Source organism: Marmota flaviventris, chromosome 14 (assembly GCF_047511675.1).
Source record: "Marmota flaviventris isolate mMarFla1 chromosome 14, mMarFla1.hap1, whole genome shotgun sequence".
NCBI classification, from domain to species: Eukaryota; Metazoa; Chordata; class Mammalia; order Rodentia; family Sciuridae; genus Marmota; species Marmota flaviventris.
In genome coordinates, this window is record NC_092511.1 from 61,593,512 (window position 1) to 61,616,986 (window position 23,475).

At 41.8% G+C, this 23,475-nt stretch overlaps 1 protein-coding gene across 1 annotated transcript; it reads left to right on the forward strand.

Annotated features, from left to right (window-relative positions):
• Positions 1-228: 228 nt before the first annotated feature.
• Positions 229-7,177, forward strand: LOC139701801 (uncharacterized protein C2orf78-like). Its single transcript, XM_071601722.1, has 3 exons — positions 229-319; positions 3,673-4,434; positions 5,262-7,177. Exons 1-3 carry the CDS (start codon positions 229-231, stop codon positions 7,175-7,177), a joined length of 2,769 nt encoding a protein of 922 aa, XP_071457823.1.
• Positions 7,178-23,475: the final 16,298 nt, after the last annotated feature.

Consider the following 23,475-nt stretch of genomic DNA (forward strand, 5'->3'; position numbering starts at 1 on the left):
CAATCGCACCTTCTCCTTGGGAGTCTGACCACTCTATTGGCTACTTCATACCTTTAAACGGCCAGTTTTGTGACATCATTCTCCCACCAAACCTACTGCCACCTGCTAGAATCTTAGGCTTGCCATGTAGTTGTAAACAAATTTGGATCATCGCAAGTGACCAGTGACCAGTAACCAGTCATTAGAGTGGCCAGTAAACACTGACCAGTGAACTCCATATTGGGAAACATGCATTCTCTAGCCTCAGCCACCCACACATCCTCTGGGGTGATCTCCTCATCCTTTGTATTTGATGTGACCTCTTCTCTGACCATGTCAGGTGAGTAAAGAAACTTTTAAAGTTTTTCATTAGACTTTTACCTAACTCAATTTACTAATGGAGTCAAAAGAGCTTAGAATAATAGGGGAAAGGATAGAACTAGAAATCTGGACACCTAATTTCATTTGGAATTTGACATGTACTAGGTATAGAACTGGACTATCTTACTCTCTCACAAAATCTGTTTCCTGATTTGCTACATGAGGATAACAGATTGCCCATGTTCTGGTCCCTTACTTTTCTTGCATCTTGAGGGGCATGTTTATAGAGAATGAAATCAGATTTCATGGTTGTGTTGTTTCAACTGAAAGAGACAAATCCTAGGCAGGGTGGAAACCAAGAGGTTTCCTCTGTAACAGTTTCCCTTCACCAAGATTTCTACTTCAGTATTTCAAATTTAGTGCTGTTCATAAAAGGGACATTCACATATTTGGGAGTTTTCTGTTTAAACTAGGTGAAAAGAGAAATAGGGAGAGAGGAACAGGAGGACAGGGCTGTAAGGAGGCAGATGTTCTTGGGAAAGCAAGTTTGTGACTGTTTAAGCACAAGGCAACAGGAACTCGGTGGAGGAAGAAAATATAAAAATAAAGGAGAAGAAAAGGTTTGAATAATAGAGATGAAGAGAATGATGTTCTCGAGAAAAAAGACGTGGGTTGGGATGGATGTGGAAGAAAAGCAAAGATTTTATTTAAACCAACAGACAGCATAGATTGAATCTTCCCAGAGGCTGGTTTAGAGAATGTTTAGATTAACAGACCAGCAAGGAAACTAAGACTTGAATTAGGGTATCACTGGGGTAAGCAGGTTATCAGAAAAGTCACACTTGGCTGTTACAGTTTTTCTATGATCTCTTTCAACACAGATGATGTTGACAGTTTGAACATGAACATGTTAGAAGTATGTTTTAGAAATTATTCTTCCTCCAAACATGCCAAGGAAAGTGGTTCTAGACAGAGCTGGGGAAATGGCATTTTCCATGTCCTACTTTGTTCTGATTTTTAAACTACAGGGATTTCTAAAAAATGTTTTGTCCAAACCTGCATCAGAAGGACACATTCCTTTGTGAGATATAAGCTGTCAAGATGAAGCTGTTTTCCATCTTTACAACGGTTTGTTTTTTTTTTTCTAAAACAGACAATATACAAATAGTCATTGATGATTTCTAAATCTAAGAACCGAAAGAAAGAACTATATAAGAATAAAAATTCAAGCTCACACCTCTAATTCCAAGTTTATTTAAATAATTATGTGAAGACTTTTTGTTTTGTCTACATTTCAAATAATTTTTCGGGGCTGGGGTGTAGGGTAGCTCAAACATTTTTGTATTAATTTTGTTTTAATATAAAAGGGAGAAGAAAATATCAGAATAAAAGACAAAAATTGTTTTAAATTTGTGATTTTATTATACTGTGATGGTTTTCTCAGACTTTAGGGACAAGATTTTTCTCTAAATGTGATAATAAACTAGGCTTCTATGATTTTGTTAAAGCATTTTTTCTGGTTTTTTTAATAACCAAAAGGATTATCAGAAAATGTGTTTATATTAATTGAAATATCTACCTAGTGGAATTAATGTCTTTTATTTGGTGTTGGTAATCCTTAGAGGAAGAGAAACAAGAACAGTAATGAAATTACTTTACACTTATTGTTTTTTTCTCTAGTATGTACAAAATTTCTTGTGTCCTTCCTTCTGTCCTCCTTCCCTTCTTCTTTCCCTCACTCCCTCCATTTCTCTCTCCTTCCCTCCCTGCCTTGCTCCTTATGCCTTCCTTCCTTCCTCTCATTCATTCTTTCTTTCTTCCTTTCTTCTCTTCTTTCCAGTTCTGAGGATTGAACTCAGGGTCTCATGCATGCTAGGCAAGCATGCTACACAAGCTATATCTCCAGGATATTTTATTTGTTTTCTCAGATAGGATCTTGCTGAATTGCCCAGAGTGGCTTTGAATTCCTGGTTTCCTGCAATCCCACTGCCTCAGGCTCCCACGTGCTGGGACCAGAGGCCCACCACACCATGCCCAGATTCATCATGGGTTTTGGCTTTAGTTTTCGCTTCTCCACGTGGCTACCCATCTGTTCACTTTACTTAAATTTGTGTTCACTTTACTTAAAATTACACACATTTTTAGTATAGTTTCTCTGTCTATATGTACTGCTTGAGAATGCATTCAAACTCACCTTCAATTATGAGCTTTGTTTTGATTAACAGTATTCACTAAAATCAAAGAGAAACATTCATAATATTGTATGCATGATAACAGAACTCATTTCTTAGCAAATTTGATATACACTCACTTTTGCTACATATACATATGTTCATTACTATCTAGTCATTCCTTTTAGTTCTGAGCTGGTTTTGACTTTTGCTTCTATCTTTCCAGAACATACTGTAACTCCCTCCAAATGAAACTTTTTGCAATATCTATTTATTAGTTGTAGTTCAACACAATACCTTTATTTTATTTATTTTTACATGGTGCTGAGGATTGAACCCAGGGCCTCGCATGTGCTAAGCAAGCGCCCTAACGCTGAGCCATAATCTCAGCCCCCACATGAATCTTATGTAATATGACACTTTTATTCATGGATGAATTATCACTGTTGGTATTGTTATAACCACACCAAAGGTGAGTAACCTGAAGCTCAGAAAGTTTTAATTTCTTTCAAGAAGCATTTCTTGAGAAACTGAATTTCAGGTAGTCATTTTCATGTAGGATCAGCAGTTAGGCTGAAAGAGGGCAAAGAATGACGCTTAAATTATCATTTGGATGGTAAAACTGAACTCCAGGAAATATCATGTGACCTGGACAAACAAAAGGAGATACTAAAGATCACTGTGGTGATATCAGTACGATCTTCTATGAACAGGGAAAAACAAATTTCTGTTTCTCCAGATTTCTGGTCTTTGGAACAAGAGTCCTGGCCAGGGAGTAAGTTTCCATAATCTGTTGCTGATTTTGAACAAGTCGATCTCACTTCACTAACCCTTGGAGGACTCATTTGGTAACTGGTAATGTTGGGGTTTTCTCTGAGTTTGAAAATGCTTCAGTTCTAGGGCAAATTCAGGAGTCAATACTAGTGCAGGCTCAAAGGAAAGGTAGGACAGGTAGAAGGATGCTTTTAGGGAACAATGTGTGAAGCAGACCACTTGGGACTTCTGGGCCCAATTTGAGACAAAAGGCAGGTAATCAGAAGAGTACTTGCAGCCATCCTAAATGGAGTGATTTGGGGTCTCTCAATGATTATTGGAATGAGGGCCTTCCTGATTACTACAACATTAAGATGTCATTATTCCTCGAATATTGTAAGAATCTGTCTGTCTCATCAATATTTTCACCACCCTCTTCTTCCTACAGAAAATTTCCAAAATTCTTCTTTACATGGAAATGCTGATTCTCTGCAGCTCTCTCTTCCTGTGGTGACCAATGCAGCTTCCGGGACAGGAAGTGTCTGCAACTTCTCCAGAGCCTCTGCTCCAGCTGCCACTTCAGCATGGTTACTGCCCTCAACCTGTGGCACCTCCTTCCAGCCACTCATGGGCAGTGCCTACCTTTATCAACATGCTACCACAGCCATGGTGTCTGGGGTTACTGGCCAGAACCAGACTCCCATGGCACCTGCCCCCTATCCAAGTATTTCTGAGTGGTATATCCCAGGAAGTGCTGAAAAGAGCTCCTCTTCACTCGGGGACTTTAATCTGACTGTCACTGACCAGAATACAGCAGATTCTTCCCTATCTATGACATCCCAGTATGACAAAACTTCCGAAGCCAATGTCATGATCCCCGGGTATCCACTACTATCTGGTAGGCTCGTCCAGGTGACACTATCTCAGATTCCAAATCAAGGACGTTGCCTCTCACTACCCCACCAAGAAGGAAGCCAGGTCTACTACTATGATCAAAACTCTCTGGGGACTCTGCTCTCTGGAGAACATTGGCCCTGCCTGCAATCCTATGGCTCTGTGCCATATGCAGGAATTAGTGCCGCTGCCCCTCAACCAGAAATGGTGACAGTGCTGAAGGAAGTTCAGCCCACAAATGTCCTACCATCAGTCCCTACACCTGTGACCTACTACTCTGTGTCCACTCAAAGTATAGAAGGAACAAATTTTCAAGGTGAGTACAAACAGCAAAAAGGGGAAGGAATAAGATTACCATTCGAAAGGAGGGTCCAGTTTTCAGCTGGTAACTGTGAGTCCACACATCCCTAGAATTCAAGTGCTGAGATTTTAACCACAATCTTGTTCAGCAGTCCCCATTTTCAGACTCTGTAAGAGAAGCATGCAGCATAGCATAATGGCCACCCATGCGTTTAAGAGACCTCTAGGACCCAAGACCCCCGTCCATGCCCAGCTATGAAACCATGGCTGGCGGATAAGGGTCCTGCACTCAGTCCAGCTACATAACCACACTATAAATATATTTCCCTAATTTTACTTTGGTTTAGAAAAATACATCAACACATATCAGGGTGTGACAATTTAATTGTTCCTTAATTGACTGAAGGATTTAACCTCTGTATGTAGAGATGCTGTCCAAAGCAGGAGTCCAAAACCCCTGACCTTTCACACTGATTTCATGAGCAACAGCTCCACCCTCACCTAGTTCATGGTGTTAAGAGTTCTTACATTCTGGGGAGAGTGGAGAGAATTGAGAGGCCCCTATATGAGAATGAGAGACTTCATGAAACAGTTTTTCGGTGTTTCCCACAGAGGAGACAAGTGCTCTACCAGAAACCCATGCTGCCATGGTGATGGACCAGCCCAAAAGTAAGACTTCAAGGGATCACCTGTAACTAACACGCAACTCTTAACAGATACCTGTCAGTGGTCCTTAAAAAGAGCTAAGAGAAATGCTTTCTCCACCGTAGGTGGTTTCCCTGAATAGTGTGTTTCTGGGAAGGGGGAGCATCCTACTTACCATCGTCCTTGATTCCTTTGCAGGGATGGAAACTTCCCTAGGGATGGAGGCTTCCTTGGGATTGCAACCTCCAAGTCAGACATTTTGTCTGCCACAGCCTCCAGAATTCCCATACATCTGCAATAACAGAAAAAGCCAAATAATTGAGAAAAACCCACAAACTGAACTTGGGGACATTTCCACAATAACTCCAGTCCAGAGTTCTACTGATTTCTTGGCATTGCCTCCAAATCAAAGCCAGGAACAAACAGAGATTAAGAATTTGTGTGAGATTAACACCATGCTCTCAGAACCACTGGATGCCTACCAAATTGCCATGGAGAACCAGGATCCTCCACTACTCCCTTTAGACATCCCTGAAATCCACCAGCTTCTGGCCTCCATTGGTCCTCTGGACCAAGAGGAGAAGCCACATTCTGAAAATATCCATCTAGAAAGGAATAGCCTGAGTCTTGAGGACCAAGGCACACTTGAAAATGGGATTGAATTTAGCAGTGGTTTTGCAGACCTCACTGCACTGCTGGGGGATATTCAACTTCCTGAGCTTTTCAGTTCCTTAAAAGACTTTGACCAACCTGAAAGTCCCACAATAACAAAATCCAATGACACCAGAGCCATCACGGTGAATCAGGGTAAGGAAATCACAAGCGCCTTAAAGGGTCCTAGTGAGCCAATGAGGAAGAACAAACATAAAGCCTCAGAGTGTCCTGATGGAACTCCTCAGGCCAAAATGCAGCTAAGGGACCTAGAGTGTGCATTAGGAGGAGAAGTTGCTCACAGGGATGCAGACAGTAGTAGGGTCCCTGTGCACACAGCCAAGCACTCTATCAGCAAAGCTCAGGAAGCTGCATCCAGCAGGAACAGCAAGGCTAAGGGCCATGGGCAGGAAAAGACCAAGAGGACCAGAGAAAACAACTCCAGGAAAGCCGACGAGAAGAAGCAGCCAGGCAACAAAGTCAAGGCAGAAGAGAAGCCAACAGTGCCCAAACTGAAGAGGAAGAGGAACCAACCTGAGCTTTGCCAAGAGACCTTTAAAAAGCCTTGGAGCTGTCTCGGCATGCACATGCTGGAGTCGGTGCAGGTTTTCCACGCACTGGGGAAGAAGAATGATAAGAAAACTGGGCTCTCTTCCTCCCGGGCCCTGGGAAACTCAGGCAGTACCCAAGACCCCCGTCCATGCCCAGCTATGAAACCATGGCTGGCGGATAAGCGTGCTGAGAAATCACAAGTCAAAGCCCAGAACCCAGATATCAGCGCTAAAGGAGAAGGTCCCGCTCCATCCATTTATGAGCCTCCACCACCTGGGAAGGTTAAATTGGTACCTTTGCCTTTTCTGACCCTGGAGAAACCTCCACCTCGACCAGTAATCAATAGGAGGCCACAGTCTCTGGCTTCACGGACACCCACTGGGGCTTACCCTGCCCAGCCTGGTCCCGCTAGCTCAGCTCAACCCATGGCAGTCAATCAATCCCAACCAGCTACTGCCAACCCATCTTGGATGCGTCCTGCCAAGCCAGCTCAGCCCGTTTTGACTCATGCCATTCAGTCAGGTATGAGCGCTTCTACCCAGCCTAGTGTCCCTCGGTCTGCTGCTTCTGGGCCTGCACCCTACAAAATATCATCTTGCACTTCTCTCCATTGGCAACCAGTTCCCAATGTTGGGACCAAGCCCCAGTCACAACCGCTCAAGTCTCAAAACCAATATCTACTCCAAGACTTTGCCTTACAACCAATTCCATGGAGGAAACCCAATGTTCCTGGGCAAGTAGTATCAACTCCCATCACCAAACAGCAGAGGCCAGAGCGGGAAGCCATGAAGAAGAAGGCTCAACAAGAGCGTCAGAATGCTGCCAAGTACACTGCTTTGGGGAGAGTGCAGTGCTTCATTGAGAGGGAAAGAGAGATGGAGATTTCTCGCTACTATGGCTACATAATGTAAGAGCTGCTGAGATCAGTGGTGCCACTTAGGGACCAAATAGTTTTCCACATGTATATAGATAGAGTGATACACATTTATTTATTCTCAGATGCTTTCAAAGTTTAATAAAATTATATAAAGAAATGTAATATAATTCACTAATACATAATAAAGAGGCCTTCTGATACCACTGAGAATTGTTAGAAAATAAAGAGGCCTTTGGGTACCACATGGGTACCAAATAGTGTTCTCATATACACATAGATAGATAGTTGAAAATTTATTCATTAGGCACAGTTGAAAAGGTAATATAGTTCAATAAAGAAATGCTATATAGTATTGATTAGAGGGTAATAATAAAGAGGCTTTATGTTGCCATTTGAATACCAAATAGTTTTCCACATATATATACAGAGAGGTACATAGATACAAAGGGATTCACTTATAGATTTTTAAGACTTAATATAGTTGAATAAAGAAATGTAATAGAATTGTTTGAGAGATAAGTAATAAAGATGCTTTCTGGTACTGCTTGGGCATCACATAGTTTTCTACATGTGTAGATACAAATTTTATAAATATGTAGATACAAAGAGACAAATGTATTCATTCTAATATATTTTTAAAGTTTAGTCAAACTGAATGAAGAAATTCAATAGAATTGGTTAATAGATAATAAAGAGGCCTTGTGTTACCACTTGGCTATCAAACATTTGTCCTCATAGACGTATGAATATGTACTCATTCCAATATACTTTTCAAACTTAATAAAACTGAATAGAGAAATGTAATGGAATTGATTAATAGATAATAAACAGGAATTTTGAGTTTGAATGGCTGTTAAGTGTGGTTTAGTTTGATAGCGGTGGGGATCACAGCCTGCACGAGAAGAAAGGAAGTCAAAGTTGGCCAGGATAATAGAAGTAAAGGCTAGGAATGGGGGAAAGAGGAAGGCATATGATCCAGCACTAGGAAGGCAAAAAGAAGAGAGATGTATGGACTTACTGGAAGAATCAGGAATTGGCAAAATGGCTGACCAATAACACAATGTTTGAAACTAGGGTTAAAATGATAAAATGTCAATCAAGTTGAAAATGATAGGAGACGGGCTCAGGTTGACCAGAAGAAACGCAAAAATCAAACAAAAAACATCTCATGGAGAATGGCCTAGTTTTTGGCCTACCTGAAAGGCATTTTACAAAAGAAGATTCAGGGCACATCTCCACCATGTTTGGGTCAGTTTCCCTAGCTGGGAAAGGTGAATACAAAACACAGGGAATCTACCAGGGGTGTCAGAGGGTTCACAGTTACCCTGAGGGAAGCTGATAACCTGAGACTTGGCCAAGTGAACTGCAGCAGCATGAGGCCCACCCAGAACATGGCCTGGAATAAATCACCACTGACTCAACACCCATGCACCAGGTCTGCAAAGATGCACTACTTGAATTAACCTTCACACACAAGGCCAGCATCACTCTGACACTTTACTAATAGTCGAGAAGCAAGGCCTCAATCTGAGGCTTGTATCCTCAAGTCCTCAGTGTTGGCAAGGGCCCCCTGCAGGCAGCCAACCAGGCTTTCAGAGCATAGCATGGAGACTTTGGGGTAGAGGATGAGGAGAGAGATCACACTTGAAAGGGGGGATAAATACTGAACTGAGAAGCCTGTCAGGTCCTCTTCCATTGATTCTGGCAAGCGCTGTCTTCAGGGACCATTACCATGAACCAAAGCTCACAAGAAAATAATCACTCCTTGGCTTCCATCTCCACCCAACGCAAGCACAGTGCGCATGCGCAAGGAGCAACTTGCCAACAGCTGCAGGACCCAGCAGCCCCAACAGCTTTCCATTCCCTCAAAATTGCCAGTCACCATCTTCACCACTCTTCCCACAGGAGACATCGCCTTTTCCCACATTTTGGAAACTTCCAGAGATATTTAACCCCAAAATGTATGTTATCACAATTTCTTAAATTATCTGACCTACAGATTTGAAATGTAACCTTTATGACATATTAAATTCCTATGTGTATTTGCATTCTTCTTTGTAGAATTTGCCTGGCTTTCTTGCTTTTCCTATTTATCAGGTCTCTGGGATATTTTTTATCATGTGTTTCATTTTTTTTTAATTCATTATTCTTACTTTTTAGATATTATCTATTATGTTCATTCATGTTTTCCCTTTTAGATTAGTCTTATTTTGATTTCTACCATCTCATCTAATTTCCACTTATGTTGTTCTTTTTTATTATGAAACATAAAACTTAACATTTCAACCATTTTTATGTGGATAACTCTATAGCATTAAGTAGATGCACAATGTTGTTCAAGCATTATCCACTAACCAAATCCAAAACTTTTCACAATCCCAAACAGAAAGCTATATCCATGATATAATTTTCCATTCCCCTCTCAGGTTCTGTCCTATTTTGCATTGCTTGGCCTTCTGTTTTTTAGCTAGTTTTGAAAGAGTGGGCTACCATCTGATGTGCTTGGGGGGTTCTTTTCTGACTTGTTTTCGTCGTCTGAGAGGATGCTATTCTCCTGTTTCTTAGAATACCTTTATTTGCGATTTGGTTTCCTTCTTTTCTTGCTATGCACTTTTATGCAAAATTCATTTTCTTTGTAAAAGCATGGTTGAGGATAGAGTTTCTTATGTGATGGAACGGCAACTTCCACCTCTCCTTCCTCCACCTCTTCTTCTTCCCTCCAGTTCTGTCCCTCCCCATTCTCCCTTTGCTCTCCTCCTTCTCCTCCTCCTCTTCCTTCTTGAAGTATTAAAAACATGTCAACTTATTTTCTGGCTGTTTCCACAGGGAGGTTTATCCTTTGTGTCTATTGTTCCTCCCAGCGATTTCTCCTCTGGGTGAGGCCTTGTCCTGAAAAGGAGCATTGGCTGTTCACTTTTCAAGAGAGTTTAGGGCCTGGACAGCGTCAGCCCTTCCGATTTGAATGTGGGACATTTGTACTTACAGCTGCTCCTCAGTATCCACAGAGAATTGCACCCAGGACCCCTCACAGACACTAAATTCCACAGAGTTGAAGAGAGACTGCACACATTCAAATGATCTAAATCATCTCTAATTACTTATCATAACTACAATGTAAATGCTATGTAAATAGCTGTTGTACCATACTGATTATACATCGTATAATACATATTGTAGGAGACCTACTGCACTCACTTTGGGGTTGACCAGAACCCCTCTGTTTCAGCTGCTCTTCTCCTGCTGGCCCACAGGGCTTTGCAGGAACGCCTGCTGGAGCCTTGAAAGCCTCCTGTCTCCCATTTCCTCTGCTGCAAGTGCTGCTGCCAGGCAGGTCTGGTGCCTCCTGCTGGTGGTTTGCCCTATCCTCTTGTTCTGAGGTTCCTAGGGAATACTGTGTTCTCTACTTTTGTGGTAAATGCTACTCCAGGGTTTGGCTTTCTTTCATCTATTTACATGGCCTCTAGGCCAAATGTGTCTTTTTCTTCTCTTTGTTTTAGGAGACTCCAAACTGCACTGCTGCCTGCATCTTTCTGAAATCTTGATGGATAACATAATTATTTTAAATTGGGGATATTGCAGGTTTCAGTTCCCTGAAGCAGAGCTTCGTTTCCCCCAGACTAGTTAAGACTCTGAGGCAGACTGTGAGTCACCTGTAACGACCATGGCACCTGGTGTCTTTGCTTGCTATGTTGGTGTTTGAGTGAGAAGCAATCTCAAGGTTCGTGGGGGAGGGACATCTGGCCACAGGAAAAGGGAGTAGTCTTCTGGACAGGTGGAGAATGGGGACATGGCCTCTAGTCTAAATGTGTCTTTTTCTTTTCTTTGTATCTTCTTTCTGAACACATCAGAGAAGGAATCTCCTATTTGCTCTCCTTCCCCTGTGGGTGGGGGTGGGGTGTCGGGTCTATACACAGTTTCCTTGTCTTCCTTAGGGTCATCTTTCCAGTTGTCCAGGCCAGAAATCTTTGACATTCTTTGACTCCTTTCTCTCTCTCCCAATTACACACTTGGAATTTTAGTAAATTTCATCTGACCTCTCTTCACATCACATCTAGAACCTACCCACTTCTAACTCCATTCCCCGATTTCTGCTCTAACGTAATCCCTAACCATTTACTGCCTTTCTCTAACCATGATAGGGGACATACACATTTTCCATAAAAAGACCGATAGATGGTAAATACATAACTGTCTGTGAGCCAGATTGTCTCTGTCTCCACAGCTCCACTCTGCACTTGTAGCATGAACGTGGCCATGCAAATAGGAGAATACATGGACCTTAGCTCTGTTTTAATAAAACTTTATTCACAAAAACAGGTTGTACTGCTTCACAGACTCTGGCTCTGCCTGATCCACTGCTATGCTCCCTTTCAATCACTCCAGTACAGACCCCCTGAGCCCACTTGCTGTTCCAAGCCTGAAAAACACTCCTCACGTCCTTCAAGCCTCTTCTCAAATTGTACCTTTCAATAAGGCTTTGTCTGACTACACTCTTTGAAACTGTAATCACCTCTCTCAGGGTTTCTCCCTTCCTTCCATCTGATTCCCTTCACCAGGGACCACATCTCCTGCAGTGTTGTGAACCTTTCAATACACTGTGCAATTTAATTCTTTGTTGTCTTTAAGGTTTAGACTTTCCATCACTCCCTTGCCCGTCAATTCATAAAATGTAAGACCCTTGAGGGCACAAAATTTTCTCATATGTTGTTCGTTTCCATGTGTCCCATGTCTTAAACAGTGTCTCAAAAATAAGAGCTGATCAGAACATGTTTGTTGAATGGCATATACCCAAAGGGCTTAAAATCAGCATACTATACTAATGCTGACACATTCATGTTTACAGCAGCTCAATTCATAATAGCTAAACGATGGGACCAACAGAGCCCTTTAACAGATGAATGGATAAAGAAAATGTGGTATCTATATACAATGGAATATTACTCAGTGATAAAGAAGAATGAAATCATGGCATTTGCCAGTAGATGGATGGAACTGGAGACTGTCATGCTAAGAGAAATAAGCCAATCCCCCAAAAGCCAAAGGCAGAATTTTCTGTGATATGCATAGATGCTAACACAGAATGTTGGGGGATGGGGGAGGGAAGAGCAGAAGTTCATTGGATTAGAGAAAGAGGAATGTAGGGATGAAAGAAGGTGGGAATAGGAAAGGCAGTAGAATGAATTGGACGTAGGTTTTCTGTGTTCATGTGTGAATACATGACCAGTTATCTTCACCCCACAAACAACCACAAGAATGGGAAGTTAGGGATACGTGGGTTGGGCAGCTGAACACTGGGACCAAGGGCTAAAGGTGAGAGACTGAAAAAATGCAGACCACCCAGGCACTGCTTATTACTCCAGCTCTGGCCCGCTGTTGTACCAGGGGTCTAATCAGGCCTGTGTCTGTCTCCCTCCTGAGTAGACCACAGGACTCATCTAAACAGCCTTCCTACACCAGCTCCTCTCCAGGTGGCCAGACAGAAGTTCCAGAACAGGACTGTGTCCTGGGACATTGACTCAGCAGACAAGTTCATTGGTGGCAGGGCTGCCACTGTTGGTGTGACCAGATCAGAGGCTGGTTTGGAACTGTATTTAGAGAAATGATGTTTCTCTAAACTCCTCCCCCAAAACCAAACAAACACAAAAGAACGCAAAGTTATACTCCATGTATGCCTTAATATGTCAAAATACACTCTACTATCATGTATAAACAAAATGATCAATAATTTAAAAAAAAAAAAACTTTTAAAAATTAGAAATACAAAAATGTTACCAGGTTGCTTATTAGCCATTTTATAAAGCCAGCTTGACCACTGGCTATGCCAGTGACATCTAAACCAGAATCTAAATGTGTGTCCAGCCAGGTTCACTTGGAGTTGCCAAATTGTTATCTATCAGATCCCCAGGGTATGTGCAGGTTAGACCCTCACAGTCACCTTCCCCTCACCTTCCTGTGCCCTCCACCCTCCCCCACTCTCATTTTCTCCTCTCCCTGGGTTGGCGTTGATCTCTGTCCCTGGTAGGAACCCATCTCTCAAAGCAACAGCTCTTCTCCTTTGCCTTTTAAGGCCATCGGCTCTTCTGTTTGATGGTCACCTTCCTCTTCCTCTTTGCCATGTGAGGCTCTGTGGGGTCACCCACTCATCCCTGCTTCTTTGACTCCACTCCAATCTGGGTGTGGGAGTGTGCTGACGTATATACCATTAAAGGATGTTCCTCTAAACTCCTCCCCCAAAACCAAACACAAAAGAATGGAAAGTCGTACTCCATGTAAGCCTAATATGTCAAAATACACTCTACTATCATGTATAAACAAAAAGAACAAATAAATTTTTAAAACTTTTAAAAATTATACATACAAAACAGTTACAGTGTCTGCTTACTACCCACTTTATAAAGTAAATGTGTAAACCAAATAGAAAATGATAAAATCCCTGACCTGAAGCACACCAAACAACCCTAAAGTTTCTTATGGCATTTAACTCTTTTAGAAATTCTCAACCTTGAGATAAAACTTTTAACTGAAACAAAGATTTTGAATTACTTAATATAAATTACATACAGCATAGCTAACTAGCCATAAAAAAAGGAACAGAGTATTTATAAAATACAACCAATCCATCAGGTACACATTTAATCATTAATTTTAACAGACACACATATTAAAGATCTTTCCATGCATGAGGAAGAACATGTTTTCCAAATCTGTCATTTCCTTGCTGACAGGAGATACCAGTCTTTAAAGAAACTATAGGTGGTGCTCCAAAACACAGATTACTCTTCATGTTATGGTTTTACATGTATGGTTTTACTGCCACCTTTTTCTTGAATGCCCACATTTTGTGGGCTTAATGCCCACCTCTTCAAAGGCTAAGTCACCTCCCTTCTTAAGGGACAACATCATCAGGTAATCCCAATTCCATGTGATAAAGAAGATAATTTACCTACAATAATAATGTACAATTTTAAAAATTGCAATGCATTTGTGTATTTACCTATATTTGAACCAGTTCATCCCATCTTTGTCTTCCCAAGTATCTACTTTTCAAATTCTGTCTTTTTATATTCCCAATGGGTTCACAGCAAACATCTTACCAGTGTGAACACTTTGTCTTTAATACACATTCCGTTTCTGCTTTCTGATAACCTGTGTTCCCTAGCAATGTTTTACATAGGCTGCTGTAGTGTTTCAATGCATGCAACCCACCTAAATCCTCCCAAGGATCTTGCTGAATTTTAAAAAAATATTTATATTTGAGCTTAAGTGGAAACAGTATCTTTATTTTATTTTTGTGTGGTTCTGAGGATCAAACCCAGTGCCTCATGCATGCTAGTGAGCACTCTACCACTAAGCCACAACCTCAGTCCCTTTGCTCATCTTTTAAAATTATTTGTTCTTCTGATGGCTCTAAGCCAACATCTATGAAATCTATCAAAACAGGATGTGTTCGTTTTCATTGTAGATCCATTGGCTAGCATAGATTCCCAAACATAATAGCTAATGAAGGCATCTAACCTTGAGGCTTTATGCTTCTACCAAGGACTGCCTTTTGAAGAATTCTTGGTCCCAGGAACATAACGGTTGGTTTAGCTTCGCACATTGTAGTTATCACCATAATTGGCTAGACCATCCATGGAACTGATTTTGGGTATAAGGAGACAACACTGACCTAAGTAATATGTGGGCAACCGGGAATATGTATTGAACGTTACTGGGGTCCCAAAACAATGTCGACATTGAGAAGGGAGCTGGAAGCAAGTCAGAAAATCTCCTGTCTTTCTGGACATCATATTCTAGTGGGCAATGAAAGACAATAAACCAACCAAACCATATCAGAGAGAGGTAAGGACTATCAAGAAAACTGAAACAAGACCAACTGATACAGGGTAACTGGGTAGCTCCTTAGAATGGATGGACAGGGAAGTTCTCTCTGAGGAGGTGACATGAATGATAAGATGGAACCAGCCAAGTGAAGAGCACTACAAAAGCACCTCATGAGAGTAATCAGCTGGGCAAAGGTCTGCAGTGGAACTGCAGATGTTCTGATGGTGTGGCTGGAGAGTAGCAAGGAAGAAGGAAAGTGGGAGATGAGGTCAGAGAGGCCACAGTGGCTGAATCACTCTGCAATCTAGGTAAAGAGTACGAATTCTAATCCTAAGCCTCACGGGAGGTCATTGGAGGATTTTAGGTATTTTTTCCAGATACCTAATACGTGGACAGGAAAATAGAGACAGGAGTAAGGGATATTTGGAGCAACTGTGAAATAATTGACTCTAATAAAATGTGACAGTTTTTGGTAGGACCTATGTACCATATGGATGCTTGAGGGTTTCCAATCTTTAATAAAACTGAGAAGAGAATATGGAAGGACCTCAGTGACAGATAGTATGGTAGGGTGAACGAAGATGAGTCCCAGTCATCCTGATCAGTACAAAATGTAGGGATGGGGTTGTCCCTTAGGACAATAAGCTTAGTATAAAAACTGATGGTTTAGGTCGGGGAGGACTTGATGCTATGTTATACCAAGGCTCTTTAGGTTCTTCAGACCACATTTTAGACTAGTTTTAGAGTATATGATGATGCTGAGACTGCAAGATAGAATTAAGTGCATGGAAAACAACATTGTGATGAAGCTTGGGAACAGGAGTGGCAAACAGCATTTGAACCTGCATATTTCAGTATGTACAAATTATACTGCTCTCAATAATAATCTTACCACATGCTATAAAGTTTGATCTAGAATGTCCCATAGTCTCCAGCTTGGCACTAGAGGGAAATGGTGGAACCTTTAAGAGGTGAGGCCTAAACCAGGATAAATGTTGTATGTCTATAAGCCCAGCTACCTGGGAGGCTGAGCAGAATGATCTCAGGTTCCAGGATGGTCTGAGCACCTGCGCAAGATACTGTCTCAAAATAAGATTTTAAAAGAGGAGCTGGTGACAGCTCATAATCCTTACTACCAGAAAAAAACGGGGGATGCCTAGTAGGATATCTTCTGGTCATTGAGGTTTGAGGGTTTCCAGTATTGAAGGGGAAAATAGGACCCAATATGTCCTCTTCCCCACCCTTCTCTCTCTTCTATCCAGGTCATAATGTAAGCAGCTTGTTCCACCATGAACTCCCTTTCAACATGTGCTGCCTTGCCAACTGACTATGGACTGAATCATCCAAAGCTGTGAAACAAAAGAAATCCTTTCTCTTTTATAGGGTGATTATCTCAGGTGTTTGTTATAGTAACAGAAAGCTAACAATACACCACATTCCTCCTGGTTTTAGGCCTACTGCTTTTCAATGATGTGGACTTGACAAACCTCCAAAACAGTGTGGCCTTTGAAGAAATCAGGGGGAAGAAGGAAGAACATTAATAACATTGATCTTTCCCAATACATCCTTTCCTAGTGACAAGACAATCCCTGGGCAGCAAGCAAACATCACCCAATGATAGGACATCCCTGGAAAGGGCAAGCATTGATCCTTTCCCAATATATCCTTTCCTGTGGCAGTGCAATAGACCCTCCACTATTGCCCTGTAAAAACACTGCTTAGTTAAAAAAAATTATAATTTTTGTAATGAGGACACTGGAAGGCGAGCTACACCCAGGCAAGGACACCATTACCCTTGGTGCAGCTACCTCTTCCCATGTCCCATTCATTGAGTTTCTAGAATGAGGGGGCCTGGGCTCCACTGCCTCTACCTCCTCAGGTTGTCCACTTGAGGAGCCCCAGGTTACATGGCGGATGTACAGCAATGCAGTTTCATTTCTGATTGACACAGGGGCAAGCCATTCACTTTTGACACAATGGCATGGGCCCACTTTTTTGGCAGACACCCCCATTATAGGACTCTCAGGAACCCCTACATATCCACTAAAGACACTCCAGTTTTTTGCACAATTCGATCCTTCTCATTATCCATTCTTTATAGTTATGCCATGTTGCCCTTCTCCCTACTGAGACAGTAGCTGGTCCACAAAGTAAAAGCCTCAATCATCATCCCCCCTTTAAATTCCACTACCATCTTCTTAATACATTCTGGCCCAGATCTAGTCCCTGAGTCCCCGAAGTATCTGATTGTTCTTTGCCCATTGGAATTAACTCCACAGTATGGGATACTTCTCAACCTAAAATAGCTAAACACCACTCTCCTGTTCATATCCAACTAAAAAATACCACTATGTTCCCTTCCCCAATATCCATTAACTCCCTGACTCTCAGAGGTTTAAAGCACATCAATCATCTCCCACTTGTTACAGGTCCATCTCCTCATACCAACCACCTTTCCTCACACCTTCCCCATACTCAGAATAAAGAAACCCAATGGCCAATTCTGGCTAGTACAGAATGTCAGGAAAATCAATGAGGCAAGTGTTCCCACATATCCTGCAGTATCCAGTCCCTATACCCTTATCTCATATCTCAGCCTCCACCACACATTTCTCAGTGCTCCACCTGAAAGCTACCTTGTTCACTATTCCCCTCCATCCTTCCTCATGCTCACTTATGCCTTTACCTGGACTGACCCAGGCACTAATGTGTCTCAGCAGCTCACCTCAGCTCCTCTCCCACAGGGCGTCCATGATAGTCCCCAATTCTTTGGCCAGGCTCTCCAACAAGACATGCCCACCTTAAATTTATCCCCCAGCCATCTCATACAACATGTAGATGATCTCCTGCTCCGTAGCCCATCCCCCAAATTGTCCAAACATCACCAACACCCTACTTATTGCCCTGGCCTCCTAGGGTACCAGGTCTCTCAATCTAAGACCCTGCTCTGCTCCCCTCAGGTGCAATAGTTAGGTATCCTACTGACCCCCCAACTCCCATACAATACCCTCAGAATGACTCCAGGCCTTAAAGAACATTCCCCTATCTTCCACTAAAAGAGATAAGCTTGCCCTCTTAGGCCTTTTTCATTATTTTCACATCTGGATACCCAAATTCCCTCTCATACCCAAATCCTTTTATGAAGCCTCAAAAGGGAATCTTTTAGATCTTCTTCCATCTCCCCATTCCTTTTCTTCCACCATTTCTACTCTCCAGAATTCTCTTCTGGAATCCTTAACTCTTTATTTACCAATCCCTAATAAGCCTTTCTTCCTGTCACTCCACTCAGACAAAAAGAACAAAGGAGTCCTTGGGACTTCTTTACCAGAAATCAGGGAAAGGGAATATCCCCCACCCCAGGACATTCTCATCCAAACAATTAGATTAGTTTATCTAGGTTGGCCCTAAGGCCTAAAGTTTTTACACACTGTAGATCTACTGATCCCTGAGGCCAGAATAATTTTTTTTTTTTTGACATTTGCATTATGTCAGCCTTTTTCTATTCTTATCATACACTCTCTTTCAGAACTTCTCAGCTGCTGGTCATTTCTCTCCATTCCACCAACATTCCCCCAACCAGAGTACAATGACTGCATGCACAACTCTTGGATCCCCTAACTAGCAGCAAGACTCCCTATTAAACCCTGTACTCTTCTCCCAACAAAAACCCCCTCTGCCCCTGTGTTTTCTCACTCTTCTCCTGACACCCTTGATTTCTTTTTTTTTTTTTATTTTTTTAATATTTATTTTTTAGTCGTAGTTGGACACAATACCTCTATTTCATTTATTTATTTTTATGTGGTGCTGAGGATCCAACCTGGGTCACCCCCCCCACCCCCCCCCCACCCCCCACCCCCGTGCAAGGAGCGCACTCTACTGTTGAGCCAAAACCCCAGCCCCACCCTTGATTTCTTAATGAACCCCTTTTCACATATAACTAATCAGCCAATCCCTGACTCCCCAGACTGGTTCATAATCGGAAGCTCCCAGAAAGAGTCCTTGTTAAATATGGAAAATGTCAAACTCCAAAATACTGTGGCATGGAAAGAGGGAGTAAAGAAAAAAACAGCATATTGATGGCATTGATCATTTCCCACTGCATTCTTTAACAGTGACAGAAAAATCCCTAGAAAGGAAGCCAGAGCATTGATCCTTCCACAAATAAATCTTTTCCCAGTAACACTACAATGGGACTCTGAAGGGAAACAGTTAAACACTGAATGCTAACCCAAGACACTCCATTATTCTCCAAGTAAAAATATTGTACAGTAAAAACAAATTTTCAAATTCTCCCAAACCTGTATCCTGAGTCCTCATTAATTAAGTCACCTCTCTGTAACCTACATAAGCATTGATTCCCCATTGGCCCATGGCTCATTTTCAACCTTCTGAGAAGTGGGTTCATCAGAGGCAGCACTCTGTTCCTACATAAAAGCTGTGCTGATCCATGAAGTTTGTATCCAGCCTGGTCCTTTTCTGCTAACAGTCCCCAAACCTTGGAGGCTATGCTATACTTCAAGGAAAGATTACAGCAGATTCTTCTTTTGTCCTCACCCATTTAATTGAGGCTGCTCCCCTCCCCTCAGGCACCACATCTCAACAAGCTGAACTTGCTGCTCTCACTCGAGTTTTATCATGAGCCAGAAACAAATCAATCAATTTTTTTTTACTGATTTCAAATACACTTATAACATAATTCATTCTAACATCCTAATCTGCAGGGAAAGAGGTTTTCTTCCTCAGGCAGGAATTCTAATGCTAATTACATAAGAAATTTGCTTGAAGCTGCTCCTTTATTCCACAAGATGGCAGAGTTGCACTGTAAAGGACATCAGGCTGGCAAGTGTTAATTTCCTTAGGAATAATACAGAGGACTGGCTAGTGAAGCAGGCTGCTCTCTTTCACCACCACCCTCAATCATCACAAGCCTCTATGTCCACAAATCTCCAGTTTCTCCCTGATGAAACTAAAGTACTATTATCTTACCTACAAAATTTACTCCACCCTGATATGCGCTCCCTCCAGTGATTCCTGAAGAATTCACTACACCTACCCTCTTCAGATTTACAGTATCTCCCACAAGTTCCTCAATCCTGCACCACTTGTCTCAAGGATAACCCCAACCATAATGTGAGACCACATCCATTTCCTACACACCAAGCTAGGGAGACCTTCCTGCCACAGACTGGCAACTTGACTTCACCCACATGTCCCCTGTAAGAAAAACAAATACCACCTAGACTCAGTAGACACCTTTACTGGATGGGTCAAAGCCTTTCCAGCTAACAATAAGAAGGCTTTTACCACTGCAACATAATTTCCCAAGAAATAATTCCATGTTTTGATTTACCTGCCTCTCTCCAATCTGATATAGGCCCCCAAGTTAATTTCTTTATTACCCGAGAATTGGCTAAAGTTGAAATATAAAATAAAATTTCCTCATTCCCTATCATCTGCAGTCCTCAGGAAAGGTTGAAAAAACAAATAGTACTTTAAAGGCAACCTTAACCAAATTAAGTAGTAACATTCCTTGGATTTGATTAAGCTCCTCCCTTTGACCCTTCTCTGGATCCAGGTACTGCCCCCAAATCCTCTTATGATCATCCCCTTTGAACTAATTTATGGGAGAAGTTGCTCCCCCACCATTCAACCTCAACCACCTAGCATTCCTCCAGATGTCCCAAAAGACCTCCTACCTCACCTCAGGGATGCCTTCTGGAAATATGCCCACACTCATCTTCCCACACTAGATCTTCAGGGGCCCCTCCTACTATTTCCATAGGGGACTTAGTTTAACTCTCCCCTTTCCTACCTGTAGTCCCCTTACAAAGATAAAAAAAAATGAAAGTGCCCTTTTAAGGTGATTCTGGCCACACCTACAACAGCCAAACTACAAGGCCACCCATCCTGGATCCATTTAAGCAATTTCAAATCTGTTCCTGCTAATGCCACTTATCATTCTGTTCTCACAGGCCTCATCCGACTACACATGACCTACCTCCCAGCCATTCCTGAGAAAACCACTGACCCTCACACCCAGAATTCTTAGTGTTGCTCTCTCAGATATCATTCTACCTTTTTTAAAATATATTTTTAGTTATAGTTGGGCTCAATACCTTTATTTTATTTCTTTATTTACACATGGTGCTGAGGATCAAACCTAGCGCCTCGCATGTGCTAGGCGAGTGCTCTACTGCTAAGCCATAACCCCAGCCTCTACTACCTTTTCTTAATAGCACTCAAGAGTCAAATTAAATTCATCATATTTACTCCCCCTTCATCTTTCTACTCTACAAACATTAGAACTCATTTGAGATCCCTGGCTTCAAGGAATATACATTGTCCTGACGCCCACCAAGATATCTCTCTTTGTGTTTTCCACATATCATCTTTAACTTCACAAACTGCCACACTGGACCAGAAACAGCAGAGACAAGAAGTGGCTGATGTATTCAGTGAGAATCCTCTCCCTATGGCAAAAATGTTAATGTCTTGAACCTGGAAGCCTCCATGTCATGGGGATAGGCTAAGAAAACAAGAGAGATAACTGGGAGCAATTGAGAAAAACAGGTCAGTTTGTTATTCCTCTTAGATGTTCCTCATGCTGGTCTTCATAATATGCACAACTGTGAGCATGGCTAGAGACACAGGCATATAGGGCCCACATTATACAGCCTGTCACTGCTCACCCAGTGACATGGTTTGATCCTCCCGCTTCAATCTGTCTTAATTCCAAGCCTTCTTTCCTGGTCCTTTCTTGACTTCCAGACTTCCCAACAATCTTTGTTCAATTATTCAGGACTCTACTCCTGAACCCCTCTCTTTGCATTTCTCACAGAAACTCATATTGTTATCACACTGGGCCTCAAAATTTGGCTTACATATGTACCCAAAATAACAGGATCAAGAGGCCAGGCTTATTTTCCTCCCTGGCAGAGGCTCACCTTCGTGCCAGGAAATTAATCTTAATTATTCATTAAGCAGACCCATTTGCTCTTACCATTGGCACAGAAATAATTCACCAAAAGTTTTGCAATGGACTGAAGGTGATACACCCCATCTTTGGAATTTTCTGTTGCAGGAAAACAAGTTATAGATTGGGGTTCTCCTGGGGAACGGACTGATGCTGAATCTAGAACTTTGGGATGAAAATGACTTTATAGGGACAATTTAGGTATGTTTATAGAACTGTTTTACAATCCAACTCCACTAGATACTGGTCTAAGGGAGAAATATCACCTGCCATGAGAGTGCACTTTGGGCCAATTCAGGACACGATTTGGAAAATAGGTCTGACTGAGGAGACTTGGGATCTGGAATGGTGATTCTCAATATAATAAGTTGAAAAATGTTATCTATCGTAACATTTCCTTCCATAAGGAATTGTACCTCACAGTATGTGTATTAAATCCCTATGTTTTAGGGTCCAGATCCATTCAAATACAATACCATGCCATAAAAAAATCTATATTATGTTAAATGTGTAAAGTGTATGCTACAACAACATTTGAACTCTATGGCAAAGTTCAGCACAAACTATTATGAATCTCAAAAGGCTCCTTGTAAAATTAAAAGAACCATGGCAGGAGGCCCCTTCAGTAGCATTCATGCAGGAACTACTGAGGCACCTGAAACACCACGCTAAATGGCTCATCTGGTGCCTGGAGCTGGGACTGCTGTTTTGACTGGCATCATTACCTCTGCCTCCACTGCAGCGGAGGCATTGCATCAGCAGGTCTAAACACCCATTACCTTCAACAATTCCATAAGAATGTTACCAATACCTGACAAACTCAAGAACATATAGATCCGGATCATTCAAACAAAATTCAACAACTAAAAGATTCTACTATTTGACTATAGAATAAGTACAAGATTTATGATGGGCTCAGAGACTTCAGTGTCATTGTAACATCACCCAATTTGATGACACTGAGATTCAATGGCAAAATGTATGGAATCACCTAATGGGACTTGATCCTTTTCATAGAAATTCTTATTTGGATTAAAATTACAATCTCAGGTTCTGCCATAGCTAATGCAAAAACACCTATTTTTGGTAAGAAATTTGGGGCAGTTTAGCTAAAGGGATTTCTTCCCTCAAGCCTTTGAAATACTTTTCTACACTTATAGCTGGGCTACTAGCTATAACTATACAGTTAATTTCTGTTCTTCTTCTGCAGGGTCTGTCAAGCAGGATGGAAATGATTAAAACATCAGGAAAATATGGTTCAAATATTAATCATGCTCGCAATGCTCCAAAGGACCCGAACTCCTGAGATCATGGAAAGTGCACCTTGAGTTTGAAAGGGATACGATGGCCTTGATTAAGGGAAATAGGCTCCCCAATGATAGGACCTGCTAAAATTGTTTTCCTACCACTAGCAAATCAGTTAATCTTCACTGTTATTATAATTATCTTTCTTCTCTCTATTTTAAATTGTGTACAAAAAATTTTCTTAATGAGGTGACCGACCTGGCTCAAGCCCCCTCCAGAACACAGTCCGA